This window comes from Hypanus sabinus, chromosome 23 (assembly GCF_030144855.1).
Source record: "Hypanus sabinus isolate sHypSab1 chromosome 23, sHypSab1.hap1, whole genome shotgun sequence".
Lineage (NCBI taxonomy): Eukaryota > Metazoa > Chordata > Chondrichthyes > Myliobatiformes > Dasyatidae > Hypanus > Hypanus sabinus.
Window position 1 is genome coordinate 9,225,563 of NC_082728.1, and position 27,749 is coordinate 9,253,311.

The following is a 27,749-nucleotide window of genomic DNA, read 5'->3' on the forward strand; positions in this document are numbered from 1 at the left end:
ACTACCACAATAATGTAAAAAGGCGAGTCAGATGACAAGGTTTAAGGTACGGACGATGAGATTAAAGTGCAAACACCCGCACACACACAGATACAACATTATATCAGAGGCATCTCTAGGTCACAGGCTGGCCTAGTGTTGGAGGCAGTCAACATCAACCTACCTCTCTCATTGGGGATTTCCATCCTGTCTGAGGAGCGCGGGTAATATTATTGACCCCCTCCGGGAAACTATCTGGCTTGGAGAAGCAGGGGTTGATTTCTCATGTCAATCGCTGCCCTGTCATGGTGTTTTCATGCAGCTTGCCTGGCCGGAGGACCCTGTACATTTAAACGCATCCTCAGCTCTGATTGGCTGCGACCATGGCGTCACCAACCGCTCACTCCCACAACTGCGTCACAGACAAGGGCGTTCGCCTGAAAATACTTTTATTAATTTACACACCTTTTCCATCCTATCCAGATTAGTTGGGAACATTAAACGCCGAAGAATATATTTTTCCCACATTTGTTTATTACGATACACTCGTTTATCGGTCTCCTTACCTGTAGTTTGATTGACGTCACCCGGTCGTCAAGGGGAAAAAAGAACCTCTTGCTCATTTGTAATCGTCCGGCGCAACAAAGTAGTTCCCGTAAAATGAAATAAACCAGGAGACAGACTGAAATAATGTTTTCAGGGAGCGATTCAAGTCAAATATAAACGAATTGTGTTGACCTTGAGTCGTTTGCGAGTAGCGGAATGGGATGTGAAGTTGGTGCTGCGAGGATGTGGGTGGCGGAGGAAAGAGTTCCGGGCGGTGAGGCGTCCTCCCTTCCTCTCGCCGGCATTGAGTAAAGGCGGACAAGGAGCCGGCATCTTAGCTCTTCATTCATCCTCGTGTTCGTCACCTTTACCGTCCGTTTCACAGCTCCTCTGAAAGCACTCATCGTTTCAATGATGCCTGGCTATGACAGAGGTGATCGCAGCAGAGACCGCGGCGGGTGAGCGAATTTTCAATCAGAATTTTGAGTTAATATCCGCCTGCTCGGTGAAGAATAAAACCGGTTCCCTTCTCATGGCTAGAAAATGCCGGGTGGGGGTGGGGGGGAGCGCCTTACAGTCCGCAAACAAACCCAATGCGGTACTGGAAGGTTATGTTTGATTCGTGTTTGTGAATACTACGCGTTTCTATAAAATTTGAAATTTGGGTCAACCAATGACCGTTTTAATATTCAACATTTGTATTTTCGCCGCAGGAAAAAAAAAGCCATATTATCTTAAATCTTCGTTTTTTTCCCTATCTGACCTCGTGTGAGAGGTTTCCCCCTTGTACCGCTTTATCTAAAATGGCCGGAAGATTGGGTGGTGGTGATGGAGCGGGTGGGACAAAATGGATCTCTCGTCACCTTCTCTACCATCCCCGGCCATGTGCGTCGCATGGAGTTGCCCGGCTCCGATACGAATCAGTAAGTGTTAAAAGACAAATCGTCCAATTTACAGCTTCGGGAGCGCACCTCGCTTCGGTGGCAGCCGAAACGCGCCTGTTGCCGGTAGGAAGTTTGGACAGCCCGGGGAGAAGCTGAGGAAGAGGAAATGGGACCTGAACGAGCTGCCCAAGTTCGAGAAAAACTTCTACGTCGAGCACATGGACGTGGTGAACCGATCTCCGGTAAGGCCCCTTAATTTGTTCTCGGTTAATAATAAATGGTTACATATCAGTGTTCTTCGTACTAATACCAAAATGGGGAAGGGAAAAAAAAAGTCAGTTATAAAACGGGGAACAAGGTGAGGCCAAACTTGTGATTGATGTTGTGATAGCGTGTTCCTGATAATTGCTCTTGGGTTTTTTCCTAAGATGACTCAAACCCTATTAGTCACCAATGCATGGTTGCCTTCTGTAATCTATATGGCTGTTGAGCGGATATCTGAATTTGAGCTTTGGGTTTTAATGTTTGGCTTCCCCCTGCTGGACATTATTCTGAAGTAATTTATCTACGTAAAGGAAAATTAGCTTTTTCAATGAGTACCGCAACTGCCATGACTTTTTAATTTCATTTTTGTCTTTGTACTGGTTGATGTGGACAGAACTTACACTCTTTATAATTTAACTTTTCAGTTTGCATACAAGTAGGCGATAAGTTTGTGATGGATTTAACAACACTTTTATGGTATTAATATTTTGTACTTTTATAACCAAAACAGCAAGAAATTGAACAGTACAGAAGAAGCAAAGAAATAACAGTGAAAGGGCTTGGCTGTCCAAAACCAGTTTTCAACTTTGTTGAAGCAAGTTTCCCGAGTAAGTATGTGATACTAATCCTGGCTTTAATGAAACTGGCTTTTTATCAATATTGCCCTGAGACTTGATTGGAGACATTGTAATCTGTTTGTACTGGTGTAAATAAAGTAAAATGGATTTGATTATCATTGCAACATCTAAGTCTGCTTACTAAGATATCAGCAGAATTTTTGTTTCAGTGCTGAATGTGAGGCTTTGCAAAGTTAAAATCTGTAAATAGTATCAAATTGAATTCATGTCAGAAACAAACTGCAGATGCTGGTAATCTGGAGCCACAGAAAAGATGCTGCAGGAATTCAGTTGATCAGGCAGTATCTGAAAGGTCTTGACTAGAAACGTCCTACATTTTTTCCATAGATCCTGGTGACTTGAGTTCCTTGAGAACCTTTTCTATGCTGGCATGGTGATGTATGTCTGTGTATACTAATGCATTATGTACACAATTACAGACAGAGAATGCAGAAAGGTGTTGAAAGATGGGACACTGCTGTATGATGAATGTTATTGCTTTAGTAACCAGAATTTGAAGAGTTTAAATGAAGAAAAGTTGTGATGAAATTATCATAGTGCAGTACTTTGTGGCTCAAACTTGCATTTCTAAAAATGTTAAACCTATTCCTTTCTACAGCATATGTATTGGATGTTTTAATGCAACAAAATTTCACAGAACCAACGGCTATTCAGGCACAAGGCTGGCCTGTTGCACTTAGTGGCAAGGATATGGTTGGAATTGCTCAGACTGGGTCTGGTAAAACACTTGCTGTAAGTATACTGGTAATTTGTGGGTGCTAGAGGTAATCGTATCTTATTTTTCTTTGATTACAGTCTGTGATTGGCCACACAGTTCTCCCTTCCATCTCATGGTCATATGTATGGCATGGAAAGAACACTTTGGCTCTCTTGGTTCATCCTAACCATTAGCATTTTGGCAAATCTCATTATTATTTTCCTTGTGTTCCCTTCAACTATGCTGGTCCATGGCCATAGATTTAACTTGCATTTATATAAGGGACAAATTATAATGGTCATTTACTCTCTGGGACACAGGAGGAACTCCATAAGGCCAAAGATGAATTTGCACACTTTGTGCACAGACAACAGTTGGAGGGCAGAACTGAACCAAGTTTCTGGCTGTGCTGCAGTGGCTGTACCAGCAGTGTTTGTGTCACCCAATTCAGACATTGATTGGCAGAATCATGTTTATCTATTTTATTTAACCAGCTAAGACAGATGGGGAACCTGAAATAACTTCTGCTTTGAACTCTGCCCTTTTATCCATGACAAATTATCTTAAAGTTATTTTTTTGTGCTGTTCTTCCTGGTAGGTGGTGTAAGATGTTTGTACATGCTATATCAACATGAGAGTGGAGACACTTCTGTACCAAATTAAGTATAAAGTGCTGTTTTTCCTCTGCTAGCCTCCTGCAGGGCCCCCCTGGGCAAGATGTAGCAACTGCTTAGTGCCCCTCTCTTCCCCCCCCCCCCCCCCCCTGGATCAGGGTCACATGAAACCATGGGAGCAGGTAGTGGATGGTCATATGAGCAGCTGGTGCACATCACAAGTCTTGGTTATTTGAGAAATGGCACGGGGCAGATTTGAAGGATATTGATAATGGCGGTGGTCTGGCACCTTTGAGCACTGTGCAGTATCTTGGCCGTGGCCTTGGGGTCATTGGTGGGGCTTCTTAAACTCGTGTGGCTTGTAGTCATCTGCAACCTTGCTATTTATATCCAACTTTAACTAAGTTATGTGTGTTGACATAGCAACAGCTTAATTCTGAAAGACTTGTTCTTGTTTCCATCCATGGTATGGTCTCTCCCTACCTCTAATTTACTTCAGATATGTAACTAGGTGTCTCCAAATTTGACCACTTGATTTTCCTAAATTATTACAGGTGGCTGTACCTTAATTGTGAACTCTAAATTTAATATATTTTCCTCCACATTGTGCTTCTTAACACCTATCTATCTACCATGGCTAATTGTTGCCATAACCTTGTATAGCTCAACATTGAAACTTAGTCCTTTTGTGATGTGCCTTATCTTTGTATAGATGCAATTCCTATAATTATGCTAATCTGTATTCATTAACTAACCTAAAACTGAAGGACTGTAGTGGTATGTACTGTGTAATCTAAAAGATTGCACTTGTGATGTAAAACTAGGATTCCCAATCTTCATTTCAAACTGGTGTTCTCAGTTGGTCATTTGCTGCTATGCTGATAACATTTCTCGGTTAATTGCTGATTAAGTAATTTTCAATACTGTGAAATGTGCCCTTCAAGATGAATTTTAAGAACTATGGAATGTTTCTCTAATTGTAGTGATAGTGAATTTGATTTCACAAACATTAAGGATATTTCGTGTTTGTAATTTGAGTTCTTCCTATAAACTTTGTTGGTTCTAGATATTTTTGTCAATGTATTATTCTACTTTTGACCTGTGCAGTTTATGTACAATTAATTTACTCTCTCATTTCTTTACAGTACTTGTTGCCAGCTATTGTTCACATAAATCATCAGCCTTTTCTGGAACGTGGTGATGGACCCATAGTAAGCTCTGTTTTATTTGAATTACAAGAATTGTTAATGGGTTGAAAGTTGACATTAACCCAAAATCTTTCTTCTTAGTGTTTAGTACTAGCACCAACAAGAGAGCTGGCTCAACAAGTACAACATGTGGCACACGATTACGGAAGAGCGTCCCGTCTAAAATCAACTTGTATTTATGGAGGGGCTCCAAAGGGTCCACAGATTCGGGATCTTGAAAGAGGTATTCTGCCTTTTTGTTGTAAATAAATTGCTGGATTTCTGCTGTTCTCTTATTCAAATTATTTAACTACTTTTTATTTCCTATAGGTGTTGAGATCTGTATTGCAACACCTGGTAGATTAATAGACTTTTTGGAAGCTGGCAAGACAAATCTTAGAAGATGCACGTACCTGGTACTGGACGAGGCAGATCGAATGCTTGACATGGGCTTTGAGCCACAGATCCGGAAAATTGTAGAGCAAATTAGGGTAAGTATTTTGAATCTTTTACTATAATGGGCTTGCATTTGAAATGCTTTATTCAAAATGTCTGACTAATTGATCTGTTGAAAGCCATTTTGAAGTGGATGACAGTTGCTGTTCGGTAATTGGCCAGCAGTGTTGCTGTAGAGCAGCTGGGAAATCCTCCTCTGAACATTGTGTGTGAATTTTCTGAAGGAAGCCATTGAGTCTACCTATCTAATTTTTTTGCTGTAACAATGGCATGCCTCCTGTTCTTAATATATTGTCCCAAATACACAATTTTGTCCAGCCCCTTTGATCAATGAAATTTAACATAATATTTCCCTAGTTATTCCTCCTATTAAGCTGTACAGTTAAAGACAAATAAGCACCTGCTCTTCATTTTGTTCCAGCATTCTTTTTAGCACAAACAATGTAGCTTTAAAAAAGTAATTTTTCATGCGTCTGGTGTTCAGTGCATTTTTCCCTAACTTTGTGGACCAATTTTCATTTTTTCCTCCCAGCCTGACAGGCAGACGTTGATGTGGAGTGCAACTTGGCCTAAGGAGGTTCGGCAATTGGCTGAAGACTTCTTGAAGGAGTATGTTCAGATTAACATAGGTGCATTGGAGCTTAGTGCTAATCATAACATTCTGCAGATTATAGACGTATGTCAGGAGGTCGAGAAGGATGACAAGTAAGTGAAAATTGGGTAGCAACATTCATCTGATTACAATGTTATTTACCAAATTCATTTTTCCTATCTCTAATATTCCTTCTCTTTTCTAAAATAAACTTGGTATTTAAATGCTTATTGAGTTACCTTTTCCACTCCGATTTTAAAAGGTGGTTTGAGTCAAATGTAGCCCATATACTTGAGCTCAGCTCCCATCCCACTCGCTTCCTCTTCTTTCTCTCTGCCCCCCCCCCCCCCCAAAATTGGAGTGGACTAGCAGCAAAAGAAAGACTGTTTTCTAAATTGCTGACCTTGAAAGTATTTCCAAGTAAGACATGGGTGGATGAAGCAAAGTCATTTGAATTTTCTGAATATTTGGTTTTAAATAGCATCTTTATTTTGATGCACACTATTATAGATAGAGCTGGCTTCACCTGTCAAAGGAGAAAGCTAAAAATCCAATGAAATCTGCTAACCATAAATCAGACTGGATGCTGAGATTGGGCTTATTTTGTCTTTAATTGCCTTTAATGTTTGACAAAAATTCTTCTGTACATTTATAATTACTAATGACTAAAACTTAATTGTGGCTTTCTATATTAGATTGCTCAGGTTGATGGAGGAAATAATGAGTGAAAAAGAAAACAAAACAATCATTTTTGTGGAAACGAAGCGGAGATGTGATGAACTCACAAGACGAATGAGGAGAGATGGGTGAGCACTTAATGTTGCAACTTGTCAATTCAAGTGGCATGCTGTTTCACTATTAAATTTTTGATACATGAACATGTCTGCTTCCTGTTATACCTACATTTTCTGAACAGCTTTTTGGGTTATTTTGGTGAAAACATTATTGCTCAAATAGTATAAGCCTTTCAGGGGGGCAGTAGTGGCCAAAAATATAGGGTGAAATGTAAATGATCTTGAGCTGCTTTAATATTATGCACATCTGCTCACAGTAGTATCTAACATTGTGGAGATTAGAAAGCATGCTATCATAAACCACTAAAATTAGTCATTCAGCATATGCACATTGTGCCTATAGCATAAATTGAGGTTTTTTTGTTAGGGTTGGCAATATAGTGACATATTAACAATTGAGATTTACTAATATATTTCAAGCCTGCTGAATCACATTTGTGAAATGATGGAAAGATTTGGAGCAATGCATGTGACTGGTTGGTTAGATTTATAGGAGGCTATGAAGCGAGGTTCTATGAATTACTCATGCACCAAGTATCTAGTTTTTAAAAGTAAGTGAAATCATTTCTGAGAAATGAACTACTGGACTTATTAAATAAGATTCAGATTTTTTCCTTTCCAGGTCTAATTATTTTTCATTTTCTTGATTTGTAGGTGGCCAGCCATGTGCATTCACGGTGACAAGAGTCAGCCAGAGCGTGACTGGGTTCTAAATGGTAAGCGATTCACCAGCTTGAGCTTTATCTTTTAAGCATTTCTGAATATGCACTATTTAACTTTTTCTTTTCCTCCCCAATTAGAGTTTCGGTCAGGCAAAGCACCAATCCTTATTGCGACAGATGTTGCTTCCAGAGGTTTAGGTTAGTAATGCCAGCCCACCTTGTGACTTTCCTCCACTTTATTCAAAGATTTAAAGAAAGTATACTATTGCTTTCTTTAACATGTCTTTGCATTTTTTTTTCTAAGTTGTGTAAAGGTGCAGTCTTTGTGGCAGGGCCTAGGCATGACAGTTCGAGGACGCGAGAGGGGGAAGGAGGACAAATCGATGTGATCGGCTGGCAGCTACCCAGTCGAGTACAAAGATGCTGAACAGAGGGAGCATTGTGCCAGTAATCTTCAAAAGGCGGAATGGTCAACATTTACCCGCCACCCTAAAATGTTCTCGCCCTGGATGACGTGAAGCACTTACCATTCATTAAAACTTTGGTTCTTTTGTTTACTTTTTTTTATGATTACTCAGGATATGCCCTGGTTTCATTTTCCCCCATTTTGCTTAGCTAATTTTTTTTTTAAAGCTAGCAAGTTTACCAAAATAATGGTGCGCCGAACAAGTGTCTTATTGTTAAACTTTGTTCACTGCTTCATGTGTTTTTTCAAATGGAGAGCCCAGTTAACCTCAGTAAGCTCCTTCCCAGAAATTGGTGGTGAGTACTGGCACAAGTTAGTGAAAGATTGGTAGATTAGTTAACATTGAATCTAGCAGTGTAATGCCCTCATAATTTCTGAAGTTCCTCCCTCACCTAGTGTAGTCATGTCGGGACCTGCCAAACAGAGACATTTTCTCAAGTGAACACTGGCTTCTTAGAAGTGCTTGCCTAGACAAGATGTCAAAAGGAAAACCTGAGTAGGGAAGTACTGGGGATGTAGGTGTCCATTGGGCTCTGTTTAATTGTAGTCTATTTTGGTCTTGGCAAGACGTGCAGTGTGGCCTGAATCCTGAGCTTCTCATGAATGTGTAGGAAGGACCTTGCCTGACTGTTATAAGGTCCTGAATGGCACATGAAGAGGCAACAATGTACAAAGTGGCCCCAACTGTATAGAAGCATCCGGATGTCACTTGATAACATGTGGGGAGTTCGCTGACTTGGGAATGGACTAGTGAATGCATACTCCCAATGGTAAGATCTCAAAATATCTCTGATTTTTGGGTTGTTCTTTTTTTTTTAAGGGGAGTGTGCATTGTTTTCTCTTCCCACAGTAGTATTCCCGCAAGATTTGATCTAAGGGTTGTTTTAACATTTGCTTTACAGTCATTGATGCTGCGGCTGTTTGCTCACTTGCTAACTTCTGTTTTTGATCTGACTGTTGTGGTGTGCATAACATGCGCCTGCTTTTGCAACACTGCAACACTTTACAGATGTTGAAGATGTGAAATTTGTCATCAATTATGACTACCCTAACTCCTCTGAAGACTATATTCACCGCATTGGGCGAACTGCCCGCAGTTCCAAAACTGGCACCGCTTACACGTTCTTTACTCCTGGCAACATAAAGCAGGCAAATGACCTTATCTCTGTGCTTCGTGAGGCAAATCAGGCTATCAACCCAAAGCTAATTCAGATGGTGGAAGACAGAGGTTCAGGTAATCTTCTAAAATTCTACTTAAGAATCACATTTTGCATTTTACATCCAGCCGAACTGGATTTCAGTATTACACTTGTAGTTTGGACTTTAAAGGGGTTTGGAAGATTAAAGGGTAACATTTGTGGGGTACTCAGAATAAACTGTAGTGGATTGGCTTGAAGTTGGAAGCATGAAATAGAATTTGAATATAAATGGATTAAATTAACTTGCAGCTTGGCCAACTGAACTAAGCCTGTATTTAATGCTGCTGTGGTTTTGTGGAAAGGGTTCAAACCCTAAAGTCCTAGTTTGGGTTATAAGTTTGGTTTGATCTGAGCCAGTCAGTTGAGTGACATTTGATTTCATGGTAATCTGTATGATTATATGCTTATCATAAGTAATTGTGCATTTTAATTGGACAGGTCGTTCCAGGAGTAGAGGTGGCTATAAAGACGATCGCCGTGATGACAGAAGAGACCGATTCTCTGGTTCCAACAGGATTGGAGGCTACAGTTTTAGGAATAGGGATAGTTTGGACAGGGTATATGGAGCAGGAGGCAGAGAGAATGGTTTTACACAGACATTTGCTTCTGCAAACCAACAAACCGCCTTTGTTTCTGGGAAATTTGGATCCACGAACAACTTTCCAAATCTGGCTCGGTTTGGAAATTCCAATTTTCCAGGATCTGTAAACCAGGGAACCAATGCATTTGGCAATCAGAGTCAAAATGGTTACAAGGCTGTTAATAGCAAGGTCCAGCAGTTTGCAAGTGGCCATTCTGGTACCAATGCCATGCAGAGCAATGGCATTGGTCAACAGTCTGTGGGAGCTCAGTACCAGTATCCACCCCCACCTTTGATGGGAATGGGTTTCCAAGCACAAACTGGTTATCCTATGCCTCTTGCATATAGTGGAATGCAGAAATAACTTATTAAACTAGATGTCAATTTTTTCCATTCTCTTCTGAAATGTACTGTAACTTTGTTTGAGGATGAGGAAGTTCTTTAATATTAGAAACAATTGATATTCCAAGAAAGACTGCAGTGCAGCAGTAGGATTGGTGCACTTTCCCCATTATTTAATTTTTTGTTACTTTACATTCCTCAAATTTTTTGTTAGTTTTTTCTATTAGAATGGCAGATTAATATTATACAAGTTTAACTTATGCATAAAGTACCACAGTGTATGTAAAGATGCATGTCCTTCCAATATGGAAGTTTGGAAGTCTTGGAGTTCTGTATGTATGTAACTGCCAAAGTGTCATTTTAAATAAAAGTTTAAAAATTTGGATTCTATTGTACATTATTAAGAATACATCAGTTTACACAATTGCATGTTCTGAAATAGCACGATGACTTGTGTGTGTATTCTAGTTATTGCTATGAATTTAAAGCTGAGAACTGCTATTGGGTGAGATCAGGGGAGATGGTAAAAAATCATCAAAACACAAATTTAGATGTAACGGCTATGATAAAGGGGAAAAAATTTGAAACTGGGGTGTTTGCTCACTGATTCAGCTAATAGCCACAGATTGTTCTAAAACAAGTTTACACCAATTGTCTGAGAAGTTGGCTGTTGCTATTAAGAATAATAAATCATCCATGATAGAATGATTGTGTGGACTTGATGGGCTGAATGGCCTAATTATTGTGGTCTGAGAAGTTGGCTGTTGCTATTGACTCACCAAAAGGCAGGGAATTCTACTCCTGCTGTAAGCTACTTTTATTCTCAGCAGACTGGAACATTTTTAGTCTTGTGTTTGGGAACTGCAAAGTTCAAGGTAAGTTTATTATCGAAGTGCATAGATATTACCTGTTGCAGGCTAGCATCTTGGTTGGAGCTGCTACATTAGTAAAGGGTCCATGATACAACATTTGACTCTGCATCAGTATTGACACAAGCAGCTTCCATAACTTCAACACTAAATTATATTAATTACTTGCTTTAAAAAACCTAATCTGTGTGCAGGTGTGACTAGGTTTGGTATCTAAATTTGCAAAAGTTTTGATTTGGAAGGATCTTTGCATCTGAATAAAATCAAGCTTTGATATCGTGGCAATAGAGGCTGCTGAATTGCGGAAGTATTTTGTTTTTATGACTTGGAAATGCACAGCAGTTTTCAAATTCAGAAATCCACTTTTCATTGGGGGGGGGGGGGGGGGAGAGATTGTCCAGGACTAGGAAATAGCTGCTTTCCAGAGCCTTACCATCTTGGGACTTACTACTGCTATTCAAATGCTTGGGGGGGGGGGGGGTAAGGAGGAAAGCTATATACAGAGAACATAAGATTCAGTGAAATATTTTCTGCTTGCATGATTGCAAAAAGCAGCTCAATGCCTTTTGAAGAACTGTGTGCCTGCATAATTTCCTTAAATTATCTACCATTGCTGTAGATTATAATTTTGTAGTCCAGGAGCCCCCTTATTTAGTGTGACATAACCTTTAACATACAAGCTATAGTAATTAAAGAAATTTCATCTTGGGCTACTTTTTTTATATGCAGGAATAAAATGCACTGCACAGCAACACTTGCAGCTTTTCAATAATTGAAAAATTGGCCCAATGAACTTTGTCAGAGATGTTAGGGTTTAATAGTTATAATAATTGAGGTTTTTGCTGTGCTGTAATGGAAAAATGCAGATATAATGGGTGTTTCCTACACTTTGATTTCAGAGCTTTAGTGGAGAACCTTTTCTGCTATGATGTGTTGTAATTCCCTGGGTATGGTTGGGAGTTCCAGCAGCTCTTTAATATATGCTTTGTGCAATAATGAAATATCTAGGTGGAAAACAACTCTGCACAGTGCATTGGAGCCTCAACCTGATGAAGCATAAGTTTTCTGTGATTTGTATTAGAAATTGCAATAGGAAGGCCATGTGCTAGTAGTGTCCAGGTCCATCATATTAAATGAAAAATTAATTATCTGTTCAGAACTGTTCAATTTCACTAGATGAATAATCTCAAAAGATGCACTTGCTGGGATGAATTAAAGAATCATTTTTCTTGTTAAGTCTACAATCATACTGTCATGTAATCAGTTAAGCACACTAAAGATAATGAGGACTGAGGTTACAAATGCTAAAATGTTGAGAAATCTGCAAGTTCGTTTGTAACAAACCCTAACAATGTTTTCAATAATTTGGAATTTTTGTCATTTTATTACAATAACAATGAACAGAGGATTCAGAATTTGTTGTATTTGTATTTTAAGAAAATACTCCCAATTTACTCTTCTAGACATTATTGACTCACTAAAATGAATTTTCAAAGTATTTGTTCCAAGCAACCTTAATGATGTAGGCAGATTTATTGACTTAAATCCTACATACTGGCAACATAAGTAAATGTTTACTCTCGTGTGAAGTAGACCAACTACAATACATTAATTCCCTTTGTAGTCAGATTGCTAGTGTTAATTTATTTCTCCTGCCTGTTACTTATTTTAGGTGTATTTGTGGTCTATTATTTCTACACCATTTTAACATTGCTTGCTTTAGTCTGGTCAATGATGTAGGGTATGGTGAGATCTTTGGCACTTACATTTCCATCCCTCCATGAACTATGGAAGACCCTAAACAATGCTTTAAGTGGCTGGTTATGGATTACATTAAATCCCAACTTCCTGCCACATTAGACCCTTTCCAGTTTCCTTATTGCTTCAATTGGTCCATTGGTGATGCAGAAGTGTCCATCTTGTCCTACCTTGGGCAATGGTGCCAACGTTCTGTTTATCAACTTCAGCTCAGTGTTAAACACACTCACCTCTCAGAAGCTGATGGTTAAACTGTCTTCATTGGGTCTCAATACTGTACCTCTAATTGGATCTTGGACTTGAGAGAAAGGCAGCAGCAGGTCTGTGATGGCAGCAACATCTCTAGCTCCATCATGCCGAGCACCAGCAACCCCTGGGACTGCATGCTCAGCCTGCTGCTGACACAAGACTGCACTGCTAAATTCAGTTCTAACTACTGATTGCATGCTATTGAGAGTACAGTGGTTGGCCTCATCAACAGCAACAACGGTGTACAGAGAGGAGGTAGAGCAGCTGGTAGAATGCTGTGAACACAACAACCTGAGTCTCAATGTGGATAAGACTAAAGAGATGATTGTGAACTTTTGGAAAGTACAGGCTGACTACTCTGCACATACATAGCTTCTCCGGAGAGTTAAGGACTACCAAATTTCTGGGAGGGCACATAACAAGATGTCTCACCTGGTCCTTCATGAAATCACAGCATCTCCACTTCCTCAGGACACTGAGGCAAGCAAGGCTCTCTTTTCTCTTCTGCCTCTTTCTTCCCACTCCACCCCCATTCTAACTAATTTTTACTGGAGCACCATTAATAGTGTCTTGACCAGCTGCATCAGTCAGGTATGGGAATTGCAAGACATCTGACTACACGACCCTACAAAGGATTGTGAGAACTGCTGAGGTACTTAACAAGAGTGCTTTGTGCACAGGGTCCATAGCATTGTCAGTGATCCCTCCCATCCGAACAAACAATCTTTCACCCCCTACCATCAAGCAGGAGGTACCATACAATTAGGACAAGGACTGTTAGGATGGAAAACAACTTCCCTGCCGCCACCACCACATATGAAGTGCCAGTAGTGTTATACTGTTAACTTTTTAAACTTGTGATATGCGCATTATTAATTTGTGGTAATATTACTAAGTTGTATGTGAGTTATATGTATTGTGTTGTAAACCTTGGTTTAGACCGGGGGTCGGCAACCCGCGGCTCCCGAGCCATTTGTGGCTCTTTCACCTCTGTGCTGCGGCTCCCTGTGGCTTTGGGAAATAATTGGTCAGTATTTAATTAAAATGTATTTTTTGTTACTTTGTTAGCTTTTGAAATGTAATTCTAAATTTGAAGATTATGGTGATCTTGTACAATCTAAGTGTGGCGACACATTTCCTGGCACATCCGAAACGGCTCACAATTAGCCAGCATTCCGGCTAAGGGAGATAGCCTACGGGGGTTTGTGAGTACGCGTCTTTTGCAGCATCTGCGTCCATGGGGGCTGGGTTGAGGGAGGCTTAAAAGCAAGGCTGTTTAGTTCGAATAAAGTTATTTGACTGCAGTTTACTGACTGCGTGAGCACACCGCTACAACGTGTTTTTATCGCTGGCTGTCCAGAGGGGAGGTGCTGAAATGCTTTGTCGCGTGTCTGGAAGAAGTGAAAACTTTCCTGGGCAGCAAAGGGCTCACCTTTCCTGAGCTGGAACAGCCAGAGTGGCTGGAAAAGCTACACTTCATGGTAGACATGACAGCGCACCTGAACACACTGAAAACAGCTCTTCAGGGGTAAGGACTTACAGCCCTACACATGTTGGAGGATTTTTTGGCATTCGAGCGCAAGTTGACAGTGCTTGCCAGAGATTTACAGAAAGGCACATTGTCTCACTTCCCCAATTTGAGAGAGTTCAAACAAGGTCACGACATGATAAATTCGGAGTATTTACATTCTGCAATCATCGCAATGCAAACATCGTTTGGGAAACGCTTCTGTGAGTTCAGAGAGGAAAAAAACACATTATCCTTCCCGGTCACTCCCCTAAGCATCGATCCATCCCTACCGAATACGACTGCATTGTCAGGTGTGAGTCAACCTGACCAAGTATGATAAATATTTTAATTGCCTATTATTTTACGTATATTCATATGTTTTCATTGTTCAGTGAAATAGTCCTTTTATTTTTCAGGTTGACAGCTGGCTGACGTTATTTTTGGTTTGCTGCTGGCGGCAAATTTAAGTTTAGCGTTTTTCATAAACACAAGAAGGACTCAAATAGACGTTGAGTATTTTACTTAAAAGTAACCTTCAACCCAACATCTTATTTTCGGAGTTCAAAATGTTTTTGTTGCATGCAGAAATGTAATTTCGTTTTCTCTGCAGGAGCTCATCAATTTCATAAATGCAACACATTATAGTTTGTTTATACATAGCATAAAGGCAAAACAAAACGTTGTATGCAGTGTTATTTCATTTTAAATGTCAAACGGGTTTTGCGGCTCCCAGTGTTTTCTTTTCTGTGGGAAACGGGTCCAAGTGGCTCTTTCAGTGGTAAAGGTTGCTGACCCCTGGTCTAGACAAACAGTACACGTGTATATAGTTGAAATGACAATAAACTTAAGTTTTGAAGTTGATGCCAATGGAAAAGATCACTCCTTCACAAACTTTTCTCACTATTTCAATTGTTGGAGCAATGTTGTATTAACTCATTCTTGAAATGTGGAAAAAAACATCAGAATAAAGATAATTCATTCTTTACTGCTTCTCCCCATTCTATGTGGCCAGAATGGGTTTTCAAATATCTGATAATCAACCATCCCTGAACATAATTTCTGTAACATATTTTTAGGTAGTAGACTTGCAAATTAATCTTACTGTGCAATTTAATGCATCTCCTGAGTTCCTAGTGCAGGGGTTCCCACTTTGGGGTCCACAGATGCCTTGCTTAATGGTATTGGTCCATGGCATGAAAAAGGTTGGGAACCACTGTCCTTGTTTATTTCATTGTATGAATTGTCAGGACTTGTATTTCTATCATGCTTAAAATGCATTTCAGAATAAGTATTTTTTTAAAAATGAAGCCAGCATTTGTCCAGGTAAAGAGCTTAAATTAAAATGAATCTGATAGGTGGTAGAGTAGCTCACTGCCTTGTCACCTCCCACCTACCTTACCCTTCACCTAGGTTCACCAAACACCTGCCAACTTTGCTCTCCCCATCTTATTCTGGGTTCTTCCACCCCACCTCCTACACTTTCTAGTCCTGATGAAGGGTGAAACATCAGAACTAGAACTGCCTGACTGTAAAGGAACAGTTTTTTTCCCCCTTAAGGCTGTGAAACTAATGAGTACCTGTCACCATTGGGACCTCGTCACTAGTCAGCATGCTCTATACAAGCTGCAGTTTCTAACAAACCACGTTAAGGAGTTGGAGCTGGAACTGAATGAATTCTGGATTATCCTTAGAGGCTGAAAGAGTGATGGATATGATGTATAGAGAGGTAGTCACACCCAAGGTGCAGGACACAGGAAACTGGGTGACAAGGGGAAAGGGGTTGAAGAGCCAGTGCCTGTGGCCATCCATCTCAACAGGTATATCACTTTCGATACTGTCATTGGGGGGGTGGATGGCCTAACACAGGAAAGTCACAGTGGTTGGGTCTCTGGCACTGAGTCTGCCTCTGTGACTCAGGAAGAAGGAAGAGGCACATTATGGTGATAGAGGATTCATTAGTTAGGGGAACAGACAGAAGGTTGTGAGCGAGAACAAGTTTCCTGAATGGGATGCTGCCTACCAGGTGCCAGGGTCTAGGATAGCTTGGATCGAGTTCTCAGCATTAAGTGGGAAGGTGAACAGCCAGAAGTCATGTTCCATGTAGGTACTACTGACATTGGTAGGAAGAGTGAGGAGGTTCTGCATAGGGAGTTGGGTGCTAAGTCAAAGGGCAAGACCTCCAGGTTATGATCTCAAGATTGCTACCCATGCCATATGCTAGTGAGGTTAGTTTAATATGTAGCTAAAGAGTTGGTGTAGGAGGGAGAGCATAACAGAAGGGACTATACTGAAGGGGGACTAATATCCTAGCAGGATGTTTTGCTAATTCTGCTTGGTGGGGGTTTAAACTAGAGTGCCAGAATAGTTAGTGGAGAGATTGAGGAAGCAGATGTTGGTAACACCTCAAAGTTAGAAATCGAAAGGTTGAACACGGTGCAACAAAATTGAAAATGGTAAATATGTATCTGAAGTTACAATTACTAGAGAGAAGGTTCTTGGGAAACTGAATGATCTGAAAGTAGATAAGACTCCTGGACCAGATGGTGTACATCCCAGAGTTCTGAAAGAGATAGCTGAAGAGATCATGGACATCAGAATCAGGTTTATTATCATTGGCATGTGTCGTGAAATGTATTAATTTAGCAGCAGGCATTGAATGCAATACATAATATACAATAAACTAATAAATTGCAGTATATGTACATTGACTAGATTAAAAATCATGCAAAAACAAATATATATTACAAAAATGAGGTAGTATTCACGGGTTCAATGTCCATTTAAGAATTGGATAGCAGAGGGGAAGAAGCTGTTCCTGAATCACTGAGTGTGTGCCTTCCAGCTTCTGTACCTTCTACCTGATGATAATAGTGAGAATAGGGCATGCCCTGGGTGCTGGAGATCCTTAATAATGAACTCTGCCCTTCTGAGACACGTCTCCTTGAAGATGTCCTGGGTACTTTGTAGGCTAGTACCCAAGATGAAGCTGACTGGTTCTGGTTTTAACTGCCATATTCCATGTGAATGTAATCAGGTTCCTAAAATATAGGATTTCATTTTCTCCAGGCAAACTCTGAATGGCAATTTTTTTTTAACCAATTTATACTAAACCCATCATTCTATGTGGAGATACATCCTAGGATGCACAGGGACACACCATCAGTGATATAACCTGGGGTCATCAGGTGTTTCAGGTCTTAGACATCAGACATCCTCCCCCAGAAGACCCAGACAGGGTTGATCAGCACTGGTCCACGGCTCACACCTCTTGCTCCATAGCCCTCTGGAGGCTAGCTCAGGAGCCTCTGTGGTGGTCCTGATGGCTCTATTCTTTGCAGCCCCCATAATGCCAAGGAGAGAGTAGGTTCTGCACGGGGAGCAACCAGAAAAACCTCAACACCCCACCCCTTTAGGCTCACATCATTCCCTCCACCCATCTCTGGCAATGCTCTACCAGCTCCTGGTATTAGGCTCTCTTACCCTCAAACACCTCCTCAATGTCTTCCCCAAGGCATTGTCAATTCTACCACGACCACTTGCTTCGAGGTTTCCCTCAGAATGACCATGGTGACGCTGCAATGAAATCAGGGAACTTAAACTGTTTGCCAAAATCAACTTTCAGTTGCTAGTCAGACACCGTGGCAAGCAAGCCTGCGAATGCTCTGGGTCATATCTGTCTCTCTTTAGAAGACAGCTTGCTTCCAATATGCAGCAACTTCAGCAGACTTTACATGAAGCAACACACACAAAATGCCGGAGGAACTCAGCAGGCCAAGCAGCATCTATGGAAAAGATGTTTCTGGTTGACACCTTTCAAAATGAGGAGCAGATTTAAAAGGTGGGGGAAGGGGAGAATGAGACACAAGGTGAAACCTGGAGGGGGAGGGATGAAGTAAAGAGCTGGGAAGTTGATTGGTGAAAGAGATACACGGCTGGAGAACGGTGGGGGGAGGAAGTCTCTTAGGAGAGGACAGAAGGCCATGTTAGAAAGATAAGGGAGAGGAGCACCAGAAGGAGGCGATGGGCAGGCAAGGAGATAAGGTGAGAGAGGGAAAAGGGTATGGGGACTGGTGAAGTGGGGAGGGGCATTACCAGAAGTTTCAGAAATTGATGTTCATGCAATCAGGTTGGAGGCTACCCAGACAGAATATAAAGTGCCTCTCCCCTAAGTGTGGCCTCATCGTGACAATATAGGAGGCTATGGATTGACATATCAGAATGGGAATGGGAAGTGCATTTGAGTGGAAATGTCGACTGCACTACTTTCCATAGATGCTGCCTGGCCTGCTGAGTTCCTCCAGCATTTTGTGTGTGCTGCTTGGATTTCCAGCATCTGCAGATTTTCTCTTGTTTGAGACTTAACATAAATACAATTGTTTGCAAATAATAATGTGCAGAGGTGAAATATTTCTTACTGCCAGGTTAAGATTTGACTGCTGTCTTCAGGTACTTCCGAGGCATTAATTGTCAGTGCCTGGAAGTTTGCTGCCTGATGATCGGAATATTGGAGTCTATCGGGACTTTGAGACTTTTTTTTAAACGGCGTCCATTGTCTGCGTCTATCGAATTATGGTATTGTTTTGCACTGCTGAAACTAATGTTATAATGATGTGGTTTTGTCAGTGTGGGTCTTGGTTTGTCCTTTTTTTATTTTGTGTTATCACTCTGGAGGATCATTGTATCATTTCTTAATGCATGCACTTCTAAGTGACAATAAACGAGGACTGAGTGTCCTCATAATCTAATCTAATGCACTGTAATATCCATTCTCTGGCAGATCACAGCCTCTCTGCAGAGATCAGGTGAGTTTTAAGACCATAAGATACAGGAGCAGAAGAAGGCTATTTGGCCCTTCAAATCTGTTCCACCATTCAATCATGGGCTGATCCATTTCTTCCACTCATTCCCACTCCCCTGCCTTCACCCCTTACCCTTTGATGCCCTGGCTAATCAAGAACCTGTCTCTGCTTTAAGTACACCCAATGACTTGGCCTCCACGGCCGCTCGTGGCAACAAATTCCAGATTTACCACCTCTGATTAAAATAATTTCTCCACATCTCAGTTCTAAATGGACGTCCTTCAATTCTAAAGTTATGTCCTCTCGTCCTAGAATCCCCTACCATGGGAAATCTGTTCAGGCCTTTTAACATTTGGAAAGTTTCTATGAGATCCCCCCTCTTTCTCCTGAACTCCAGGGAATACAGCTCAAGAGCTGCCAGATGTTCCTCATGCAGAAACCCTTTCTTTCCTGGAATCATTCTTGTGAATCTTCTCTGAACATTCTCCAATGTCAGTACATCCTTTCTAAAACAAGGAGCCAAAAACTGCACACAGTACTCCAAGTGCAGTCTCATGAGTGCCTTTTAGACCCTCAACATCACATCCCTGCTCTTATATTCTATACCTCTAGAAATTAATGCCAATATTGCATTCACCTTCTTCACCAACTCAACATGGTGGTTAACCTTTAGGATATCCTGCACAAGGACTCCCAAGTCCCTTTGCATCTCTGCATTTTGAATTCTCTCCCCATCTAAATAATAGTCTGCCTGTTTATTTCTTCCACCAAAGTGCATGACCATGCATTTTCCAACATTGTATTTCACTTGCCACTTCTTTGCCCATTCCTCTAAACTATCTACGTCTCCCTGCAGTCTCTCTGTTTCCTCAACACTACCCACTCGTCCAACTATCTTTGTATCACTGATAAATTTAGCCACAAATCTATTAATCCCATAGTCCAAATCATTGACATACATTGTAAAATGCAGCGGTCCCAACAGCAACTCCTTTGGAACTCCACTGGTAACCAGCACGCAGCTAGAATAGGATCCCTTTACAGTATTCCCACTCTGTTTGCTACCGACCAGCCAATGCTCCACCCATGTTAGTAACTTCCCTGTAAGTCCAGGGGCTCTTATCTTGCTAAACAGCCTCATGTGCAGCACCTTGTCAAAGGCCTTCTGAAAATCCAAGTACTCCACGTCTACATTTCCTTTGTCTACCCTGCTTGTAATTTCCTCAAATAATTGCAGTAGGTTTCTCAGGCAGGATTTTCCTTTCAGGAAACTATGCTGGCTTTGGTCTATCTTGTCATGTGCCTCCAGGTACTCCATAATCTCATCCCTAACAATCAATTCCAACAATTTCCCAACCACTGATGTCAGGCTAACAGGTCTATAGTTTCCTTTCTGCTGCCCCCCCACCCTTCTTAAATAGCAGAATTTGCATTTTTCCAATTATCTGGTACAATGCTAGTATTTATTGATTCTTGAAAGATCATCGTCAATGCCTCTACAATCTCTCCAGCTGCTTCCTTCAGAACCTGAGGGTGCATTCCATCAGGTCCAGGAGATTTATCCACCCTTAGACCATTAAGCTTACGGAGCACCTTCTCAGTCATAATTTTCACTGCACAAACTTCACTTCCCTGACACTCTTGAATGTCCGGTATACTGCAGATGCCTTCCACTGTGAAGACTGCTGCAAAATATGCATTCTGTTCCTTTGCCATCTCTGCATCTCTTATTACAATATCTCCAGCATCATTTTGTATTGGTCCTATATCTACCCTCGACTCTCTTTTACCCTTCATATACAAAAAAAGCTTTTAGTGTCTCCTTTGATATTAGTTGCCAGCTTCCTTTCATAATTCATCTTTTCCTTCCTAATGACCTTCTTAGCTTCCTTCTGCAAGTTTTTAAAAGCTTCTCAATCCTCTATCTTCCCACTAGCTCTGGCTTCCTTGTATACCCCCTCTTTTGCTTTTACTTTGGCTATAACCTCAGTTGTCAGCCACAGTAGTGTCCTTTATCCCATTGAAAATTACTTCAAATTGAAAGTACCAAATAAGGTATATTTTCAGGAACATTTCAAAAGAAGAACAAATACATTACCTTCCAGAGTGTTTCAAAGGGATATATCTTTGGCTGTACTTCTGCAAAAATATTAGAATAATTAAGTTGCTGGAACTCTGCCAGTCGAGCAGCATCTGTGGGAGGGAAAATAATCGTCCGTGTATCTGCTCGAAACCTGCTATAAAATGTACAAATTCATAAATATCCGCTCTTACCGTGTCCAAGAAATAAATAATTACCCCGAATTGGATAAGTTACTCTGCTGTGGACATTTCCTTTATGAGCCGGACTGGGGCGGAGCGAGGAAGGACGCATGCGTGAGGATGAGCGACGCCGCCGTCCCCGGAAGTGACGACATTGGAGTCGCGAGGCGGCTACAGGCGGGAAGTGAAGTGAAGCGTGTTTTGGTTCATGGTGGAGTTGTATCAGTTGATGGGAAGGATTTTTGGAGGTGAGTTTATTTCACGTCGGAGCTGGTGCTTTTGCTGCAGATCACAGCCATGGGTGGCACATAACACAGTAACCCTTAGATTTGCTCCCTCTTTGCCCAGAATGTAGGAGTTCTACCCGAAACGTCGACCATTGCAGATGCTGCTCGACCCGCTGAGTAGTTTGTCTTTTGCTGCAGAGTACAGCATCTGGAGACTCTTGTGTTTCTCTCTTTTACTGTTATTACTACTGCCGTCTGTGCGTGTTCATTCATAACAAGTGGAAATTTGACCAGACTAGACAAGAGTGCAACTTTCCTTGGGTGAAGGAGATAAGTGAACTGCCTCAATCTTCATACACCTCAATCTCTTAGGGGCTTATGTATAGTTATTTGTAAATTCTATTGTATTTCAATTTTTCTTGGTTATGAGATGGCTGATATGGGACCAATGGTTTATGTGACAGGTGGATGTGTGAGTTCAAGTTGAAAACCATAAGACGTAGAGCAGAACCATGCCATTCGGCCCATCTAATCTACTCTGACATCATAACCCTATTCTCCTTTACCTTTAACTAATCAATAACCTATTAACATCCACTTTAAATATACCCAATGACTTGGCCTCTGCTGTAGTTTGTGGTAATGAATTCCACACATTCAACACCCTCTGACTACAAAATTCCTCCTTATCTCTGTTCTCAAGGAATATCCTTGTACTGTGAGCCTCTAGTCATAGACTTGCCTAGTATTGGAAACATGTTCTCCATGTCCATTCTATCTAGCTCTTTCAATATTGGGTTGAATTCAATGAAACTGCCTTCCCTCCATTCTTCTAAACTCCAATGAATACGGGCCCAGAGACATCAAACAACTCTCATATGTTAACACTTCCTTGAAAATGCCTGTGCCCCTTGTCCCTCCTATTGTAACAATGCATCAATTTTCAAGTTTCCTTACTGCTGAATTATTGCAGGATTGAGCTTTTCCCTATCTTTGAAATCTCCAGGTCAACTTAGAGTAAAGAATTTTTCACTCATCCATTTCTGGTTTTGTTGTGCACTCAGCTGCTTCTGACCTAAGCTGAGTGAGTCTCTTGCTCTTCTCTCATACACAACATATTAGAATAAAGGCATTCCGAATGTTTGATTGTTTGTCTAACTTTGAGTTTCTACTCATTTACCATTGTGTGATCCAAAAGCTAATAACATGTCGGGCTACAGAAGGTGGAGAATACATACAGCCCATTTCATCATAGGCAAAGCCCTCCTCACTGATGAGTATATTTACATGGAGTGCTGCCACAAGAAAGCAGCATCCAGGCCATGCCCTCTTCACACTACTACCATCAAATGGGAAGTTTAGGAGCCTTGGGGCTCCTCAACACCACCAGGTTCAGGAGCCCTAAGTACCCTACACCCACCTGAACCAGTCTGGATAACTTCAATCACCCGCCATTCTAAACTAATTCTAAGACCTAAAGACTCACTTTCAGGGACTCCTCAGTGCTGATGTTGCCTTTTGCACAATGGTTGTTTGTCAGTCTTTGCCTGTTGATGTATAGTTTTTCTGTAAATTCTATTGTGCTGCTTTCCCCCCCCCCAGTAAATGCCTGCAAGAAGATGAATCTCATGATACTGAGGCACATCCGAGGAAGCTCTGGGACGCATCATCAGTCATGTAACCTGGGGTCATCGGGTGTTTTGGGTCTTTCAACATCAGACACTCTTGCCCAGGTGATCAGGTGCTGGCTGGTTCCCAACAGCATTGGTCCATGAGTCACACCTCTTGATCCATAGCCATTTGGAGACTCATTCAGCAGCCTTTGTGACAGTCCTGGTGGCTCTCTTCTTTGCAGTTCCTGTAATGCCAGGGAGAGAGTAGGTTCTGCACAGCGAGCAGCCAGCAAAACCTCTACACCCCACCCCTATAGGCGCGCATCATGCCCTTTACCCGTCTCTGGCACTCTTCCACCAGCTCCTGGTGTTAGGCTTTCTTACGCTCAAACGCCTCCTCAATCCGGTCTTCCCAAGGCATTGTCGGTCCTACTATGACCACCTGCTTTGAAGTTTCTGACTGAATGACCATGTCAGGCCTCAGGGATGATGATGTGATGAAATCAGTTGCTAGTCAGAAGCCATGGCAAGCAAGCCTGCTGGTGATCTGGCTGAGGATGAGGTTGGTCTCCAGCTTTGACAAAGACTTCCTTGGTTGGTGGAGCTACCTTCTGTTGTTGATGGCCAAGGAGATACTTCTGCCACTGCCTTCAGCTACCTGGTCATGACGCCAGCGGTAGCGGCCTTCTAAGGCTTTTGGGCAGCTGCTGAGAATGTGTTTCAGGGTCCCTCTGCCAGGGCAGAAAGGACATGGTGGTACCTTACTTTTGCCCCAAGCAAAAATATTCAGTAGATAGTCAGGACATCGTACACTGCCTGGATCGTGAACTTGATGCCTGCAAGAAAATGAATCCCATGATAGTATACAGTATCATGTATATACTTTGATAGTAAATTTACTTCAAACTTATGAATTTTTTAAAAAATGCATCCATAATAAAGCTTCTTTGAAGGCCAGATAAATATACTATAGATCTGTAACCATATAATTTTGGAAAAATCAGCTCTTCAGCCACTATTCTATATTGCTTAATCTTACTTCATCCAGGATGATGGTGGGCAGTACGGTACTTACAGTTCTGCTTGATGGGGAATTCTGTAACAGCTTCTGTTGAGCAGTTTCTGACGTATTGTCTAAAATGAATGGGTGTACTTGTTTTCCAGAGGCCTTAAAATGCTGATAGTAACATACCGTACATCCTGTCTGGGTGAGGGTGTATGTGTGAATCTAGATAATGACTGTTACTAGAGGCGTTGCAATTCAACTTCTATCCAAGCATATCATTTCCAGAATGGATGCCTATCTGTAATGAGAATATGTCATTTTTTCCCACCATTGTAAATTATAGCCTTTGGCTGCTCTTGGTTGAAATTACCTGATAACGCAAGCCGCACATTAATAAACTTGTAAATTGTATTGCATGTATAATAAATCTAATTTCGAACGCTACAAAATGTTTCTAATCATCATTGCAGTGAAGTTTATGCAAATCTGGTTTTTTTAAAAACAATATAGTATTCCATGAAATAGGAAGGTTAAAGACATTGTATTATTGTGAACAATTGTGTTTTATTTTTCTACAGATATTTTGTGGTGCTAGAAATCATTCTTCGCTATATGAAAATTCTAAAATTAACACAACAGCGTAACCATTTGACAGTATTATCTGTCTTTGTGGATTGTTCAAGGATTACCTCAATGGTTTTAAAGTGCCTTGGAGCATCCTGAGGTGATGAAAGACTATGTACGAATTCTGACCTTTTATTAATGAAATTTGGCATCATGATCATGAAGCAATGGAAGGTGTCCAATAAGCTATTCCAAAATCATCGGTTGATTCTTGGCCTTCACCTGGGTTTAAGGAAATGCAGCAAATCTACTTCTGACTTTTCTGGATTTACTGAAGCATTGATTGACCTTTGCCAGAACAGACATTTTGTATCTGGAGATGAGATTACACAAGATATGCTCATTGACGGTTGTTTTAATTATGGACATTTGGGAATGGAACTTAAGCGGAATTTGGCTACTAACTGGTGGGACTCGATGGTGTTATCTAGGGAACAGGTGTTTGGAGTGCAGAGTCCTCATCAGCTGAAGGCGAAACACAATTCTGACCACAAGTCAATGAAACTGGTGAATGTGGCAGCGTTACAAGTATCATTGGGTAACAAAGATGCTAATAAAGAAGGAATTGCCTCACCAACAGATCTATTTAAGGAATGCATCGTATTGCGACCTAATCTCCTGCAAGGTATAAAGCTGTCATTACATTTTAATTATTTAATCTTTTCTCATTACATTGTAGTTCCAGCGTATTTTGGTATGTACTCCAAAGGATTTTTTGTTGGAACAAAGTAACATGATCAATATATATATTCTTTTATTTAATACTTTGCTTGATTTAAATTTACCTAGCACCTACACCACTTCCTTTCTATCTCCTTATCCCTTTTCTCCTTTGTCACTTGAACTGTGGAAACCTGTTAGGCCTGACAATTATTCTTGGATAAATCCATAAAATGCAAGAAATAGTCTTTGAAGAGAGGAGTTAATCCTGTCAGTGTAAGGACTTCACCCTGAAATGTTATCCCTGTTTTTTTTCTCCTTTCTCTGCAGATGCTGTCTGACTTGTTCTGCATTTATGACATTGTTTTTATTCCAACTTTCTGTCATCTTCAGTTTTTTTTTGCTTTTCATTTAATTATTCTTAAAGCTATTTAAGAATTGGACTCTATAATACTGTCTGCCAAATGTTGGATAACGGACAGGATGTATGAAGGCCTGAAGTTCTGCAACAGCAACAGGTGGTGGCAGCATTGGTCGTGATTGTCAGCTGGAGCACTGTGACTATTATTATGCATTTAAAGGTATTTTGACTGTGGGCTAAATGTTTAAAGGTGGCAACTCTTCATTTAAAGAACAGAAATTAAGTCAATTAGGAAGTTAGTGACATGGTTGAGTGAAAATTGTGATTTTAAATATTTGGAATTTGTAGACTTAAGTAGGTGAACTAGTAAAGAATGAATACTGTGGAAATGTGGTTGAGTCAGGATTTAGTGCACCCTCCAAGAATTTGACCTCCACAGTATTATTGCTAACTCATATTGAGTAGTCTTTTTAGAGAAAGCTCTTTATCATTGTTGCATGCTTCTGATATATAATTGGCTGGGATCTGAGGAAGAGAAAGATCTTTTGAAGGCAGTCTAATTATTGCTTCAGTGAGGCCCTTTGTTGGTTGGGATCAACCATGGATAATCCATCTCCGCTAACAGCATGATACACAAGTCAGGGCAGTACAAAATGGAGACCAAGCTATTGAATTATTGCTTAAAATCATGGAATTGTACAGTATAGTCCATGTGAGGTCAAGAATCCATCTTGTTATGCCAGAAGAGCATATAATAGTCTTATAGCAGTGGGTTAGAGGCTGTCCTTGAGCCTGGTGGGTTTTGTATCTTCTGCCTGAAGGGAGGAGTTAGAATATCCAGAGTGGGTGGGTTCTTTGATTGTGCTGCTTGCTTTACTAAGGCGGCAGGAAATATAGACAGAGTCCAGGGAGGAGAGGCTGGTTTCTGTGATGTGCTAAGCTGTGTCCACAACACTGCTGTTTCTTGCTGTCATAAACAGCAGTTGTCATGCTAAGCTGTGATGTAGCTGGATATTGATGTGCGAAAAATCAGTGGATGTTTATACAGTGGATTCTGCCGCCCTCAAATGTGTCTTAATAGAATTACAGTGCATTGTGGCCCAAGTAAAGGAAGGGAATCCTGGCCCTTCAGTTCTTTAAGAGTTGTTCCAGGTAACTGATGGACCAATTAACTGGAATCCATTGTACTTGATATTTAATAAAATTTCCTTCCCTTTAAACATATATAGCATAATATAGTGGCATTAACAAACTAAACAACTCTTTGATGGCTAGTGTGTGTAGCATAATTGTAAAAATCCCTGTTTCAGAAATTATTCCTATTGAGGTTTCATTGATTGAAATCTTTCTACACAAAGCATAGATTGTGTGCACAATCAGCTTGATCAGTATAAACCTGGGCTTCTGAGTAGCAGTTTCATTGCACATCATTTTGCATCAATGGTTATTTTGCCTTTGGATTGTATTGTTCATCACACTTTTAAGTGAAAGTTGTTGGAGTTGAAAAGGAAAAGGGGAATTAGGCATACAAATTGAGAACATCTACCATAAACACTGCCTGGGCAGGGTGAAAAGCATTACCAAGGATGCATCTCCCCCTAACCATGGACTTTTTACTCTCCTCCCAAACTGTAGGCGCTACAGGAGTCTCCACTCCTGCTCCAGCAGACACAGGAAGAGCTTCTTCCCTGAGGCTGTGACCCTGCTGAACCTCACATCACAGCGCTAAGCAGTATTGCACCCATATTGTACTGTCTCAGAACTTCTATATTTGTGTGCTGTAGCACTTTTTATTCACAATTATTTTGTAAATTACACTAGTCTTTGCATTTCTGGTTAGATGCTAACTGTATTTCAGTTGGCTTTGTATCTGTACTCGGCACAGTGACAATAAAGTTGAATCTTATCTAA

At 40.9% G+C, this 27,749-nt stretch overlaps 3 protein-coding genes and 1 long non-coding RNA gene across 9 annotated transcripts in view; 2 read left to right on the forward strand and 2 right to left on the reverse strand.

Moving 5' to 3' along the window:
* LOC132379936 (centrosomal protein of 95 kDa-like) overlaps nucleotides 1–340 on the reverse strand; it is a 59,165-nt gene extending 58,825 nt beyond the window's left edge. For both annotated transcript variants that reach the window (XM_059948310.1, XM_059948309.1), the window contains exon 1: nucleotides 164–340. In XM_059948310.1, the coding sequence (XP_059804293.1) occupies nucleotides 164–185 (22 nt within the window). In that variant the 5' untranslated portion in view covers nucleotides 186–340. The remainder of the gene's footprint in view (nucleotides 1–163) is intronic.
* A 468-nt stretch (nucleotides 341–808) lies between these two features.
* On the forward strand, nucleotides 809–10,285 carry ddx5 (DEAD (Asp-Glu-Ala-Asp) box helicase 5). The gene is made up of 13 exons (XM_059948312.1): nucleotides 809–983; nucleotides 1,483–1,651; nucleotides 2,185–2,281; nucleotides 2,910–3,043; nucleotides 4,768–4,833; nucleotides 4,912–5,053; nucleotides 5,140–5,300; nucleotides 5,798–5,970; nucleotides 6,553–6,663; nucleotides 7,306–7,367; nucleotides 7,452–7,511; nucleotides 8,789–9,013; nucleotides 9,417–10,285. The coding sequence occupies exons 1-13, from the start codon at nucleotides 937–939 to the stop codon at nucleotides 9,920–9,922; spliced, it is 1,953 nt and encodes a 650-aa protein (XP_059804295.1). The 5' UTR covers nucleotides 809–936; the 3' UTR covers nucleotides 9,923–10,285.
* A 4,453-nt stretch (nucleotides 10,286–14,738) lies between these two features.
* Nucleotides 14,739–21,429, reverse strand: LOC132379940 (uncharacterized). The gene is made up of 3 exons (XR_009507574.1): nucleotides 21,360–21,429; nucleotides 21,184–21,278; nucleotides 14,739–17,859 (listed from the first exon to the last, which is right to left on the reverse strand). It is a non-coding gene; the product is annotated as an uncharacterized LOC132379940 (long non-coding RNA).
* Nucleotides 21,430–21,493: 64 nt separating this feature from the next.
* Nucleotides 21,494–27,749, forward strand: part of polg2 (polymerase (DNA directed), gamma 2, accessory subunit) — an 82,887-nt gene continuing 76,631 nt past the window's right edge. For all 5 annotated transcript variants that reach the window (XR_009507575.1, XR_009507576.1, XM_059948326.1 and 2 more), the window contains exons 1-2: nucleotides 21,494–21,595; nucleotides 24,772–25,442. Coding sequence is in view for 3 of the 5 variants with exons in the window: in XM_059948326.1 (XP_059804309.1) it covers nucleotides 24,956–25,442 (487 nt within the window). In the remaining 2 variants the exon portion in view is untranslated. The remainder of the gene's footprint in view (nucleotides 21,596–24,771; nucleotides 25,443–27,749) is intronic.

Bases quoted from the DNA above. Each gene is read 5' to 3' on its own strand.
- ddx5 (XM_059948312.1), top strand. From the start codon at position 937: ATGATGCCTGGCTATGACAGAGGTGATCGCAGCAGAGACCGCGGCGG. The intron at 3,044-4,767 runs GTAAGTATACTG...ATTTCTTTACAG, and splicing joins GGTCTGGTAAAACACTTGCT to TACTTGTTGCCAGCTATTGT. The intron at 5,301-5,797 runs GTAAGTATTTTG...TTTTCCTCCCAG, and splicing joins AAATTGTAGAGCAAATTAGG to CCTGACAGGCAGACGTTGAT.